Source organism: Engystomops pustulosus, chromosome 4 (assembly GCF_040894005.1).
Source record: "Engystomops pustulosus chromosome 4, aEngPut4.maternal, whole genome shotgun sequence".
Lineage (NCBI taxonomy): Eukaryota > Metazoa > Chordata > Amphibia > Anura > Leptodactylidae > Engystomops > Engystomops pustulosus.
In genome coordinates, this window is record NC_092414.1 from 95,372,337 (window position 1) to 95,385,648 (window position 13,312).

At 41.3% G+C, this 13,312-nt stretch overlaps 1 protein-coding gene across 3 annotated transcripts in view; it reads right to left on the reverse strand.

Moving 5' to 3' along the window:
• The window catches only part of PAWR (pro-apoptotic WT1 regulator), an 85,367-nt gene extending 73,743 nt beyond the window's left edge, over nucleotides 1-11,624 (reverse strand). The window contains exons 1-2 of one of the 3 annotated variants that reach the window (XM_072146799.1): nucleotides 11,526-11,624; nucleotides 9,610-10,230 (exon numbers count right to left, since the gene is read on the reverse strand). In XM_072146799.1, the coding sequence (XP_072002900.1) occupies nucleotides 9,610-10,128 (519 nt within the window). In that variant the 5' untranslated portion in view covers nucleotides 10,129-10,230; nucleotides 11,526-11,624. Of the gene's footprint in view, nucleotides 1-9,609; nucleotides 10,231-11,203; nucleotides 11,307-11,445 lie in introns of those variants that run through there. The other 2 variants (XM_072146798.1, XM_072146800.1) reach the window with 2 other exon arrangements.
• Nucleotides 11,625-13,312: the final 1,688 nt, after the last annotated feature.

Sequence of the window (13,312 nt, forward strand, 5' to 3'; positions counted from 1 at the left end):
TTCAGGGGGCTGTATCTCTGTCTCTGTGACACATAGAACCTCACTTTTCCTATGAAAGAAGAGAGTCTCCTCTTTTATATGAATCTAAATTTATGTTTCTAAGTTTTAGGAAAACGGAGATAATAACTGTTAAACTGCCGTTGGGAGTGATTTTTATATATAAAAATGGCACCTGATATTCTCACTTTAAACCTGAATATCTTTGGATCCAGAGCACCTAGAAACAAAATTCAAGATTCATTTGAAAGAAGAGATTCTCCCCTTTCTCTCAGGGGCCCTGGGCAATTGCCACCTTTGCCTACCCATAGCGCCGGCCCTGGTGCCCATCAACTTGTAGGAAACAAAATGACATGTCACATACAGTCTGTTGTGCTAGAACTAATCTTTTATCCTCTGTCCTATGGAAAGGGTTTAGGGTATGCAACAGGAACTTGTTTCCTGTAAACTTTGGAAAAATAAAAAGGATCAGTGCATTGTCATATGTATATCTAGAAAGCCATAATTTATTTATAAATAGCAGCAGATTCAGAAATGGTATTTGTGTAGGGCAAAAGAGACTCCGGTAGGTTGTAAAATATATTCTATATAATTCTCTCTTTAATGTGAAACCTATACAAAAAAATCACCTCCAAAATCATTTGAAAATGAGTTATTTTTAGGCCGGCAGCAAAAAATGTGTTTTCAAAAAAAAAAAAAAAACATTTTTAAACGCATGTGGTTTTTAACGGACTGCTTAAAAAACGGCCCAGAAATGGGTTCAAAACGTCACGTGTGCTGCCGGCCTTAAGGTGTGGTCACACATTGCAGTCAAAACTGCATCACAATCAGTTTTATGGTACTTGGGTGCAGTTTCTTATTTCAACAAGTGAAGGACAGCAGCTTTCTATTTATGCCATTTATTAAAAAATTTATGTTGCGAAAGTTTGTTTAAAATGATCTAACCTCTTACCAAATATACATAACATTCGTCCGGCGCTGTGAATAAGCCCCTCTGTTTCCGTATTGCAGAGAGACGGCTATTCTTACAGGTCCCTGCTGAAAGGGGTGTGGAGGGGGTGTGTCGGCCGGCCCCCTCATGAATATGACTGACTGCTGGCCACAAGATACTAGGATCCGACCTCTTATTTGGTAAGAGGTTGGATCGTTTTAAACAAACTTTCCAACATAAATCTTTTAATGATTGGCATAAATAGAAAGTGTTGGGGAGAGGATTATGGGGGCATATTTTGTGGGGGTCCTCTTTAACTGGTAAATGACCTGTTTTCCTGACCTGTTTTTGTGGGACAGGTTTCCTCTTCAAAACCAAATTTCCCCACTCAGTTTATTTTTTTTTCACCTGTGAAATTGATAAAACTGCATCTAAAACCACCTCAAAACCGATTGTGAGCAGTTTTAACTGCAACTTGTGAACGCACCCTTTGTGGCTGTCAATAAGAATGGGTTAGATAGCACTCCTGTTCAATATAGTCAATTGTGATGACAGATGACCACAGCTGTTAATCCTGGTCATAGCTTCACAGGCTGTTACACTGTGCAAGGAACACTTCCCCTTCCCACTGTGTGCAGAACCTTCCTCTGATGTCGTGAGATTAGAGGGAGGGGGAGACATTGTAACAGCCTGTGAAGTCTAAAGTTGATATTTAGATGGTAGGAGGCTGTGATAAATATAAGAAGATTACCACCAAGTTAAACTAAAATTTGGCCTTATATCTAAGTGTCATGTCGGGAGGAAACTAGGCTTTGCACTTCACCTAACCAATATCTTCCTTATAGAAAAATCAAGGTGGTAGAAAAATCTTGGTGTAGAGGGTGTCTTTTCAGCCGCTGGGATACTGGTCACATTTATGGAAACACTATCTACATTCTGACTGAAAACCTGATCCAAAATGCACTGGACCACAGGCTGGGCCGAAGACAATGCCCTGAACATGCCAGTTCTGGAGAGGCAGAGTCCAAGACTTGAGACTGTTATGGTTGGTAAAAGATAATAAGTGATGAGCCTTAAAGGGGTCTGATCATGAAAGAAAATTCTCAAATTTCCATCCCCTAGTGATGTTTACACAATAAAGATCATTTAATCCCTTACTTTACACTGTTACTCAGTTTTAGGCCGCATTTACACGAGCGTATGCCCGCCCGGCTGCACTGGAGATGAGGAGGGGTGACTCCTCCCCTCTCCATTGAGATGCACAGCGTATGGCCGTGCACACAGGGAAAGATGTCCTATCTTTTCCCCATGTATGGAGCAGTACAGTGCCACACTTGTGTGGCCCCGCATTGCTCTGTGAGCCCATTACCGCCTGTGTGGACCCATTTGTTCATGTAAATGCAGTCTTACTGCTGGTTTAGCTCCTGTGACTCAGTGATGGTCAGTGTTATATTCCATTACATTATGATCCCTGTAGTTCTGTGAGCTGACAATGTGGTTCGATTATCAGGGTACAGGTTTATATACACTTTCATTTAGCTTCTAAACATTGTACTAGTATCTGACAGAGATGATGAGATCCACAAGATGCATATACACATGACATTCTTCCCTCTGCTATCACAGCATTACATACTGTCAGCTCTACTATATACCTCCCTCCCTCTCCCCTGGATAAAGAACTTATCTGCCTGTAGCTTGTAGTTTTACTCTCCTCATGCTGTGTACATGCCAGCGAGAAGTCTGTGTCTCTGTCAGTGTGTGAGAGCCCGTCCTGGTATGCAGGGGGAAGGGCCCCTGCAGGAAGCAGAGGGAGAGAGAATCTCCATAATGCACACCAGGGGCAACTGAAATTGTGTACAGCAGGACTGATAGAGACAGGTTGGTCATAATATCTGTACAGAGTACATTTAAGAAACTTGTATTCATGGGAATACCCATTTAAGTGGTACTTACGTCACTTCAATATTTTAGTTTTCTTTTTCAGTAAATTAGCAAAGACCTCTTACATTCTGTTTTCAATATGTCATCATGGGGTATTGAGTCCAAAATGGGAGGTCAAAACTTGTTTTTAAATTTATTTATTTTTAGCACAAGACCACAACACAAAAAATGTGAAAAGGAAAAAGTGTCTGGAGACTTTCCTAATGCATATATATACACCAGACAAAAGCTGTTAGATAGGAACTTAATTCAGTCCAAATGCCTAGGTCATAAACACACCATTAAACAGTTGAGATTTTAACATGAAGGTCCATATTTATGAGTATTGGACTTTGACTCTGAACAGCAGATAACCAAACAGTAGTAACACAGTAAACAAAACATAATAGCTGGTGACAAGACAATTCTATGAAAACGAATGTTCAATGATATATAACAGGGACTGAACAAAAACTGCTGACTACTTCCAGATTTTCAGATACATTATACACAAGACAAAACCTAGAAAATTTAGATAATACTAGTAACAATCATTGATTTGATTTTGTATGATTTGAAATGTAATACAGGCAGTCCCCGGGTTACATACAAGATAGGGTCTGTAGGTTTGTTCTTAAGTTGAGTTTGTATGTAAGTCAGAACCGTATACTTTATTATTGTAACCCCAGTCAAAAATTTTTTGGTCTATGTGGCAATTGGATTTTAAAAATGTTGGCTTGTCATAAGAACCAGGATTAACTATAAATCTTAATTACAGGCACCATTGATAACTGTTATAGCTGTTTATTGTAGCCTAGGACAAAAGTACAATAAATTACCCATATCCAGAGGTCCGTTTGTAACTAGGGCTCGTATGTAAGTCAGGTGTTCTTAAGTAGGGGACCGCCTGTAGTTATGTGTGCCTTTAAATTGCTATACAAATCATATTATCCCATAACAGGAAATTAACATTTTCTCATGTGTTAATTAATGTTTTTTCATGTCTTTTACTAGGTCTTTTCCTAGATGTTTCTACCTCTTTAGGTCACATTGCAATGGTGGATTAGAGGCAGTGTTAAATTGCTCCGCCATGCACCGGTGTCACCATGGTTAGATTTCTATCCACTGAAAATAAACAATGAAGCTTTCTATAAAATGTAAGCAAGCAGAGATCCAGAAAACCGTGACGAATTGATCCAGAAAGTGTATAGGAAAATAGGATTTTTCATAATACAAACAATAAAATTCATTTGCTGAAATACCCCTTTAAGTCTATGAGGATCTATATGTTACCCATGGAGGAATCAGATCTTCCTTTATATGGACTGTACCATACAAGTTCTCTGCAAGAGGTGATAGAGACCCCTAGAAGTGCAGCGTTACACACAGTGTTACCACAAACCATGCAAAGTCCTTTGTCACAGGCTGACCACTCTGCAGGGACCGGATTCCTTGAATCATGTTAACCTATTATGCAAGGAATCCCAGCAGTTCTGCTGTTCAGAATGGGAAAAGGGGATTCCTTGCATGATAAATCGATATGCTGCAAGGAATCCCATCCCTGCAGTGTGGTCAGCAAATGACACAAGAATCTGTACGGTCTGTGACCACAGACTCTATGTTCACACTCATAATATCCACAAAGCTAGAAATAAGGATAGCAAAGTTCAGGGTAGGGAGAATATTGATAATTGCACTCCTAGCTCTCAGAGATTCTCCTGTCTATAAATGGTAATGTGATATTGTGCTGAGGTATCATGGGATTCATAGCATAACAGCGAGGAAAAGCAAGCACAGAAAATGTAAAAACTTGTGTTATAAATCTATTGTCTGTCATATAATAATTTAAAAAAAAAACGAATTAAATTTAGGCTACAGCTTTGACAATGCCATATGAAAAACATTTGGAATAGGTCACTATACTGCAGCAATATTGTCCATGTAGCTTACCGTAACTGAAAACAATACTTCTGGGAAACAGTCTATATTAAATGTATTAAGCACAGTGTATGTAAGATGTTGGTCTTCCTGTTGCTGCACGTTTAGGCTTATGGATATACTCAGTCATGCTCATCTAATGCCAATACCAATTCAGGAGAGTCGCCAACTAACTGAGGAATCACTTTCAGTAATAATCTGAACTTCTGAAAAGAAACTCATCTTGTTCCAGGTCAGTGCAGTTACAGATGGCCTGATCCTGACACTGATGGAAGCTCAACAAGCTTTGATCTACATTTTTTAAGAAAAAAAAATATTGTAAATGTGATCATGGGAATTTGCAGACGGATAGATTTAGCACACATCAAGCATTGTTATCCAGACTTCATTACGGCTCTTAATGTCCAGCATGCACCTATCTCATCTCACGTACAGTATATACAGTATACCTAAGGTTAAGATACACTAAAATGAAAAATCTTCTAAAAGTTACAATGTCTTCTACTTCACTAGATGTATTACAATAGTCTATTTTAGAAAACTAATATGTTGTGTTGTTAGATTGTCTGGCGAAAAATGTATTTGGCATAATTTTGGAGCATAGTGGCATCTTTAATGCCACCCCCCATATTTCCCCAAGCAGAACCCATTTATATGGCTAAAAAGTGTTTTAAACAATTGATTGATGTGACACAAGGCACGTTAGGCATATTTCCAGCACAAATTTCTTATTTTCTTCCATAGGGAAGAGTGCTACATTATATATAGCATGCATCTACGGATACTCAATGGTTAGATTGCTTTACACAAAATAATTTGCAACCAAATAATACAATTATGGACCATGACGTCAAGTTTCCTGTTCTGTTATGCCATGCCCTTTGTCCTAAAACCAAGCAAGTAACAAAAAGAGTCTAAAGCACAGAGTAATGTGGTAACGGACAGTAGATGTACATTATTGTGTGCTATGCTCTATGATACTTCTTGGATTCTTGTCCTCTGCTACATTCCTGTGATAACAGTCACCACGTGTCCTGTGATGAACTGTGCTGACAAACAAGGTTCCCCCATCACTCAGAAGGTGTTGACAGAATTGGAAGCCTTCACATAATACACGAAAATTGTTATCCCAAAGGGCATGAATATGTAGATCTTACTGCACAAACAAGTAAAACATATATAGAATGGATTTTCTGGTAAAGGAAGTTAAAAGGATTGTCCAGTTTTAGAAAATAAATTATATTGTTTGTATAATGAAAAGTTATACAATGTCCAAATATACTTCCTCTATCAATTCCTGGCAATTGTTAAGATCTCTGCTTGCTGTCATTCTGTATTTCTTAAATCTGTCCCTGGCCATGGGTTGTCACACAGCTTCATATACCCTTGTTTTTAAGAAAAAAAAGTTTAAAAATGTATGCATTTTTTTGTTAAAACCAGGACACAAGAAGCTAAAAGATCCTGTCAAGAGGGGCACATAGCAGTATGTCCGTGTGTTTGGTTTACAATCCTTCATCCTGGTGGTAGATGCCCTTTAAGTACAAGCCTACAGAACGCATCTTGTACGTAACCCAGGGAATACCTGTACACGACATCGGGGATATTACGAGGGATAACATAACTAATTAGATTGTAATGACTATTTGTCTTGGTAACGCTATCAGTCTTATAAATGTGTGTATTACTAGAAGGGTGGAATGTTTATTGAGTAACGTCATTCCTCCAAGCAAGTCATGCATCTTGACAGAATGAATTGGAACTTTTCTATAGATACTGCAAATACACCTGTTTCAAGTTGCTACTACCCACTCTTTGTACTAATTTACTGCTGTAGAAAAATTCTGTAAAAATTAGGTTATTTAGAATAAAAAAATGTGGTATCTAAGTAAATCCAAGTAAAGGGCATACAGTAATATGTTGTATGGTTTCAATCGGATACAAACAACACAAGACCAGTCACAGCAGTCAGAAGATGGCACTTCTGCTGCTTTATCTCCTTATGACTAACTCGTCCTGTATGATTAGTAGAAAAATAAGGGGAAAAGTAACTACTACAGATAATAATACTGGCTACATGCAGGAAGGCAGTGATACCAAACCGGCATTCTTCTCAAAATGACAGAAAAGTCGCTGAGTCGTCCTGTATTCAACATTTGATAAAGATCTTTAAATTCTCCACTTTGCTATGTGTCCAAGCGTGACAAAACGTTTAATCTACACAGGGTTGGCCCGGGGGAAAGCTGTCACATGTATGCTGACAAATACAAAGGAGTGGCACCAGCCACACTGAAACCACACAGGCGCTGTGCCCATGGACTAAGCAATCACAACATATGTAATGCAGATACACGTGCAACGCCCACATGTATAACAATCTCTAACATGACAAACTAATGCCAGACACGGGGCATAAACTGAACCCAGGAGGCACAGCAAAATCATTGACAGGCTTGTTTTTATTCCTGTAGTGTTTTATGTGACCTATGAGGCACAGAGTGTATCTACACCAATACACTGCCTGACACCCACCAAACAAAGTGACCAGAAAATCTATAGAAATCATCTGTAGGGTCAAGCGCTAAATCCACTTATATCAGGCTATATACTTCTTTCAGAGGATTTCCTGACATTGTTTGAGGGCTCTCCAATATGTCACTGTATTGCCAATGTTAAAAACTTATACTACACATGTCCGCACACAGACATGATACCTCCATCAGTCTTAGGGCTCATTCCCACATCAGTTTTTTCGGTCAGCATTGATTCTTATGGATAGAAAACCGACCCTTTATTTTCTGGCGGCATTTGCAGGTCTGTTCGTTTCTTTTGCATTGATCCTTGATCCGTGATTGATTTGCAGACCACGCATTTCAATAGTCAAAAGATCCACAAAAGAAAATTAAAACAGGTTCATTTTTGCAAACTTTTTTTTCTTCTTGTGGTCATGAAAAAAAAAAAAAAACATTAAGAAGCAGACCAATATAGGCCATATGGACAAGGAGAAAAAAAACAGATGAGGATACAAGTCTGACATAAAATGGACTGAAAACTGAAGCTGTGTTTTGCTTTCAGACACAGCGCCACAAGTCAAATCTAATGTTGCAGCTCAATTCCATTCCAGCAAATAGCATAGAGCTACAATTCACGACACAACCAATAGAAAAGAGGTCTGAAAACTGTTTCTGAGGAAAGTAGAGGCAATTTCCTATTGCATATAGCTGAGATACATGATAGATACAACACTTCCCCAATAAATATGTATAATGTACAACAGCTGGGCACATCCAGCCAGGGTCCAGCAGGAGAAATTGCCTTCTTTCAGTATAATCTCCACGTATCAGGAAACTACCACTGCAGCGTTTCCTTAACAATGGCGTTCAAGCTTCATGCTGCTAACTGTGATAATTGACTCCTCAGGTCAGTTTTCACAGATATTCTACTGTACACTGTAACAAAAGAAAAATGTTGGCCACTGGGATACGACAGTTAGACAGAATTTCTTCCACGGGCACAGACTGTTCTTAATTATAAGCAGATTCCACAATGGAACACATAATTATAGGAAAAGGGCAAACAAACTGAAGAGAACAGGGCCGAGGACGCCAGAGAAGCCCTTCTCCTTTATGGGAGAGAATTCACAGGTGAAGTGATTCAGGAAGACTTTGCTGGTATGTGCTACCATTATCCTTTCATTGAAGTAAAATGTATGGACTTTAGAGAAAAGTATAAAATGTGGTTGACACTGCAACCCAAACTATGTAATACAAGCTACCACCTAGATATGCTTACATTGCATTTCTCTATTTTGAAAAATTTACGGCGAGATAATGGCTATAAAATTAATATGTAGTTGACAGTGGTGGTAATTACATGGTAAATAATGGCAAATGACAAGGACAAGTCATCATGTGTTGATCCCACCCTTTGGGAATAGAGACATAGCAGATCATTAGTGAAAGATGCTAATGAAGATTTTACCAAAACCTGAGCTGATCTGATGACAGTCCAGGAAGCAGTCAAAAACTGAGTAAAATAGTATCATTTGTATTTAACAACTACAATGAAGTGCTTGGTATAGCATAGCTATTTGTATTAGACCCAGGAGCGATAGAGCGTATATATATATATATATATATATATATATATATATATATACACACATATATATATATATATATACACACATACACACAGATAGATTAACTATATGTTTGATGTGTGGATGTACAGAACTGTGTGCACAAAAAATCCATTAAAACATTAGCAAAATTCAGGTTAAAGAGGACCTGTCACCCCGATAAACCCTCTATCCCAGGTAAAGCAGTGTTAAACTTTCAGATTTATCTGAACATACCAAGCTAGCTAACACTGCAGTACATAGCGTTCAGAACACCGGACCAAGCTTACAGCGGCCTGGCGTATACATGAGGGGGGCGGTCCAAAGCATCTCCCCGGACTGCCCCTCCCATACCATATGCTGGCGGTGACTGCCAGGCTTCATGCGGCAGTCCTCAGACCACCCCCTCATTGATACGCGGACAGCTGTAAGCTTGGCCCGGCAGTCCGGTGTCTATGTTGTGCAGTGTTTGCTAGCTTTATCGGTATGCTCCAATAAAGCTAGCGATTCAGCGTTGCTATACCTGGGGTAGGGCTGGGCAGCCGCTTACTTAAACAAGCAGAACCCTGAGCCAACATTCGGGTGACAGGTTCTCTAAAAGGATGGCTGCAGCTGTGATTTGAACTGGGTAAATGCTATGTTAAACTTACCTATTTCTATATGTCTATGTATTACAGGTTGGGCATTCTTTATAATGACTTACTTCTGTTGATGGAATATTGACCACTCCTGTAGACCTTCTTTTCTCCCGAAGTTTCCGCTTCTCAATCTGACCTTTACCCTTCCTGGCACTAGGACCACTGCTGCTTTTGCCCTTGTCTTTTGTCTTACTTGGTGCGTCTTGAGAAGTTGGTGGGAGCGATTCATCCTGTGTTGTCACTCCAGTTACACCATCTTGTACACAACCTGGGGTCTTCCTTTGTTGTCCTAGGGAGGCATTAACAGGTTGATCTTCCTCCGTTCTCCGAACGGCTGGGGCTTTAAGAGCAGTGGATGCAGCAGATGTCTGAATACTACTACCTGGGGCATTATTGCTTGTGTTGGTATTATTGTTCATCTCATGGCCAGTCTTATTTACTACATCCGTTGCCCCAGAAGTCCCCACCGCCTCAGCGGCATACATTTTTGCCCTCATTTTCTCCCGCTTGGCCTTCCACTCCTCCAGGAAATCAGTTGTGTTTGATGAAGATGGGGTATGTGACCTATAGCCACCGCTCGCCATGTTCCCTCACTGTGTCTATTTAGCTTAAGGCTCTCCAAAAACGAAGGACACAAAATAGGCACGTTACAAAGTAAAGACAGCCTGGCAGAAGATGATGCCAACCTAAAGGAGACACACAGTATTATAAGGAAGAAGTCAAAAACACAAGGCAATGAGCTATATCTAGATCTAGATTTGTGGCAGAGTCATGTTTATCATTTGGTACACTTCAATTTACAATGTATATTTGTTGTTGCAGCTCTGCTATACAGTATTATTAAACATAACAGATTGCAGGTAAGCAAATTACAATATATACTGCTAAAATCCTTTCACCTGGGCACCCAGCACAGCACTGGTTTGGTGCCAGGGAGTCTGATGGTAATTTGGATTTTCATACTGCACTAATCTCCTCTGTAAAGAAGAGGCAGCTCTAGTTTTCTGCAGACACTACTGACATGTCTCCTTAAAAAAGTCTGTCCACAAGCTCCCAGACACCCTGCCTAGATCAGACACGCACACACACCAGAGTTATAGAAATCTCAATCCCAGGGAGGAAGCTGCCAGATCAGCCCTTTCCTTCCAAACATTTTCTGGCTTTAACAAGAAGCTGAAAGCTAACAGGGCATGAAACCTGTGCTTACTGCCAATCCAGGGCAGTTACCTATTGTGCCCCATCATAGTGTAAGCTAGGTAGTGTCACATGACTGGACCTGCCTGCCCCATGACACAATGCCATCTCAGCTGTCATGCACCGTCCTTCCATTATCCCTGTATTCCCTGGCATGTAATGGCTACAGTGACAACTGGGAGGTGCCAATGTCATGTATAGTAGTATGATGCTGGTCTCACTTATACTTATGACATCATATATTTCATGCAATCCTTCATGATGAAGCAGAGCTGAGTTTCCCATTTGCCTGTAATATAACTGACTGTATTTGTATATTGTTGCTGTGGTTCCAGCATGGCACTGCCACAGAGCCCCTGGTGTTATCTAATGTACCCACATGATACTAAAGTGAAATCAGTGGTAATCAGTAAAACCCCCACTTTCTACATCTGCTTGTGCTCCAGCAGTAGGCACAGGACTGACCTGGAGTGCCAGGCAAGTGCCAGGCACAAGAAGACATGCACTGGTCCCATCTGCTGGCCGGGAACTACAACTCCCAGCATGGCCCGAGAGTGAGCGCAGTAACCCGCCTGCTCCCGGCAGCCATCAGTGGCCGCACCGGCTTCACAGCACGAAAACTTTCAGATGCTGAATTCACAGCACCCTCCCCTCCAGTACTAAGAGGGCGCCCAGGTAGTGCCCCGGCCCTCAGCGGCGCCCATTACCTGTATGTTAGGCAGGCTGGCACACACTTGTCAGTCACCGGCTCACCAACTCCAGGGTAAGGTGCGGCGGGCACTCTCACCTCTCACTTGGGTCGTGTCTAGAACGGAGAGTGGCTCCGGAAAGGGGTGTGGCTTCTCCACAGACTCTTCACATTGCAGGAAGCAGAGGAGCTCTTGTCTGACTATACGAGGAGGAGAGTAATGTCTCATTACATGTGTGTATGAGGAGGACAGGACTAGATCTTACATGGGACTGCACGTCTGGTGTGAGCAGAGCTAGTGTAAGAGGTATATGTTACATGGGACTGCATGTCTGGTCGGGGCCCTGAGCTGTTACAGGTGATGGATGTATCTTACATGGGACTGTATGTCTGATGGGGGCTGAGATAACAAGAGGTAACAATGTTTCTTACATGGGACAGGTGGCATAATGTGTTCTGACATAGGACGTCACTTCATGTCTGGTGGGGATGAGCTGTATGTGACATGGGACTACATATCTGGTGGGGATAAGCTGTATGTGACATGGGACTTCATGTCTGGTGGGGATGAGCTGTATGTGACATGGGACTACATGTCTGGTGGGGATGAGCTGTATGTGACATGGGACTGCATGTCTGGGGGAGCTGAACTGGTACAAGTGATTTATGTTACATGGGACTGCATATCTGATGGGGCTGAGGTAGAATGACCTCCCCTTTAGGCTCCATGCACACTGACATGTGCAAACGGAAGATACGCTGGGGTGGAGGAGGGATGAGTGCTGCACAGTCCTTCTTCCAGCCAAAAATAGAGCAGGCTCTAACTTTTTGGTGGGCACGGAACAGTGGGCAAATGTTTTACAGAGCCGGGGCACCACATCCATCTATGGGGACATATATCTGGCCACAAATTTCCATCTCTCAGGTGGTCGTGTACATGGGGCCTTAATTTGTGGGTGAGTAGAACACAGAGGTCGTATAAACAAATTTAAACTATGCAAAGTCGCACAGGACAAGTTTATGCCTTCAGAAAAAGTTTCCTTTGTATTACTGTGTTTCTGGTGGGATGTTTTTTCACAGCTGCAAATCATCGCCACAGGCTGTGATGTGTCCACGTAACCAGGGCCGGATTATTGGGGGTGTGGCCCCGGGGCCCCCACCACTTTGTCCTTAAAGGGGTCCCCACCAAATGTGGGCAGATTGGGCGGTCGCATGACAACTCCAGGCTCCCGGAGCGAATCCTGCCGATGTCCCACTGATAAATCTATGGCAGAACGAAGGAACAATAAGTTCCCTGCTTTGCCATAGACGATTGCATGTAAATAAAGATGGCGGCGCAGCGTGTGACGTGAACGATGGAAGGCGAGTACAATTATACATTGTACAATTATTTTACCTATGATTTTAAACAATTTAAACATGTGACAGAGCAGGGAGTAACAAGTTACTGTTTAAATTGTCGTATCGGCACTTTGCGAAAAATATGTGGGTTTTGGATGTGGTTTGGGAACTCAGCGTCTAAAAGGTTTGCCATCACTGTTATAGGGGGACTGTATAAAGTGATAGGGGGACTGTATAAAGTGATAGGGGGACTGTATAAAGTGATAGGGGGACTGTATATAGTTATAGGGGGGCTGTATACAGTTATTAGAGGGGCTGTATATAGTTATAGGGGGCTGCATATAGTTATTATAGGGGGACTGTATATAGTTATAGGGGGCTGTATATAGTTGTTATAGGGGGACTGTATATAGTTATAGGGAGACGGTATATAGTTATAGGGGTGTATATAGTTAATGTAGGGGGACAGTTTATAGTTATAGGGCCTGTATATAGTTATCATAGGGGGCTGTATATAGTTAAAGGGGGTGCATATAGTTTTTATA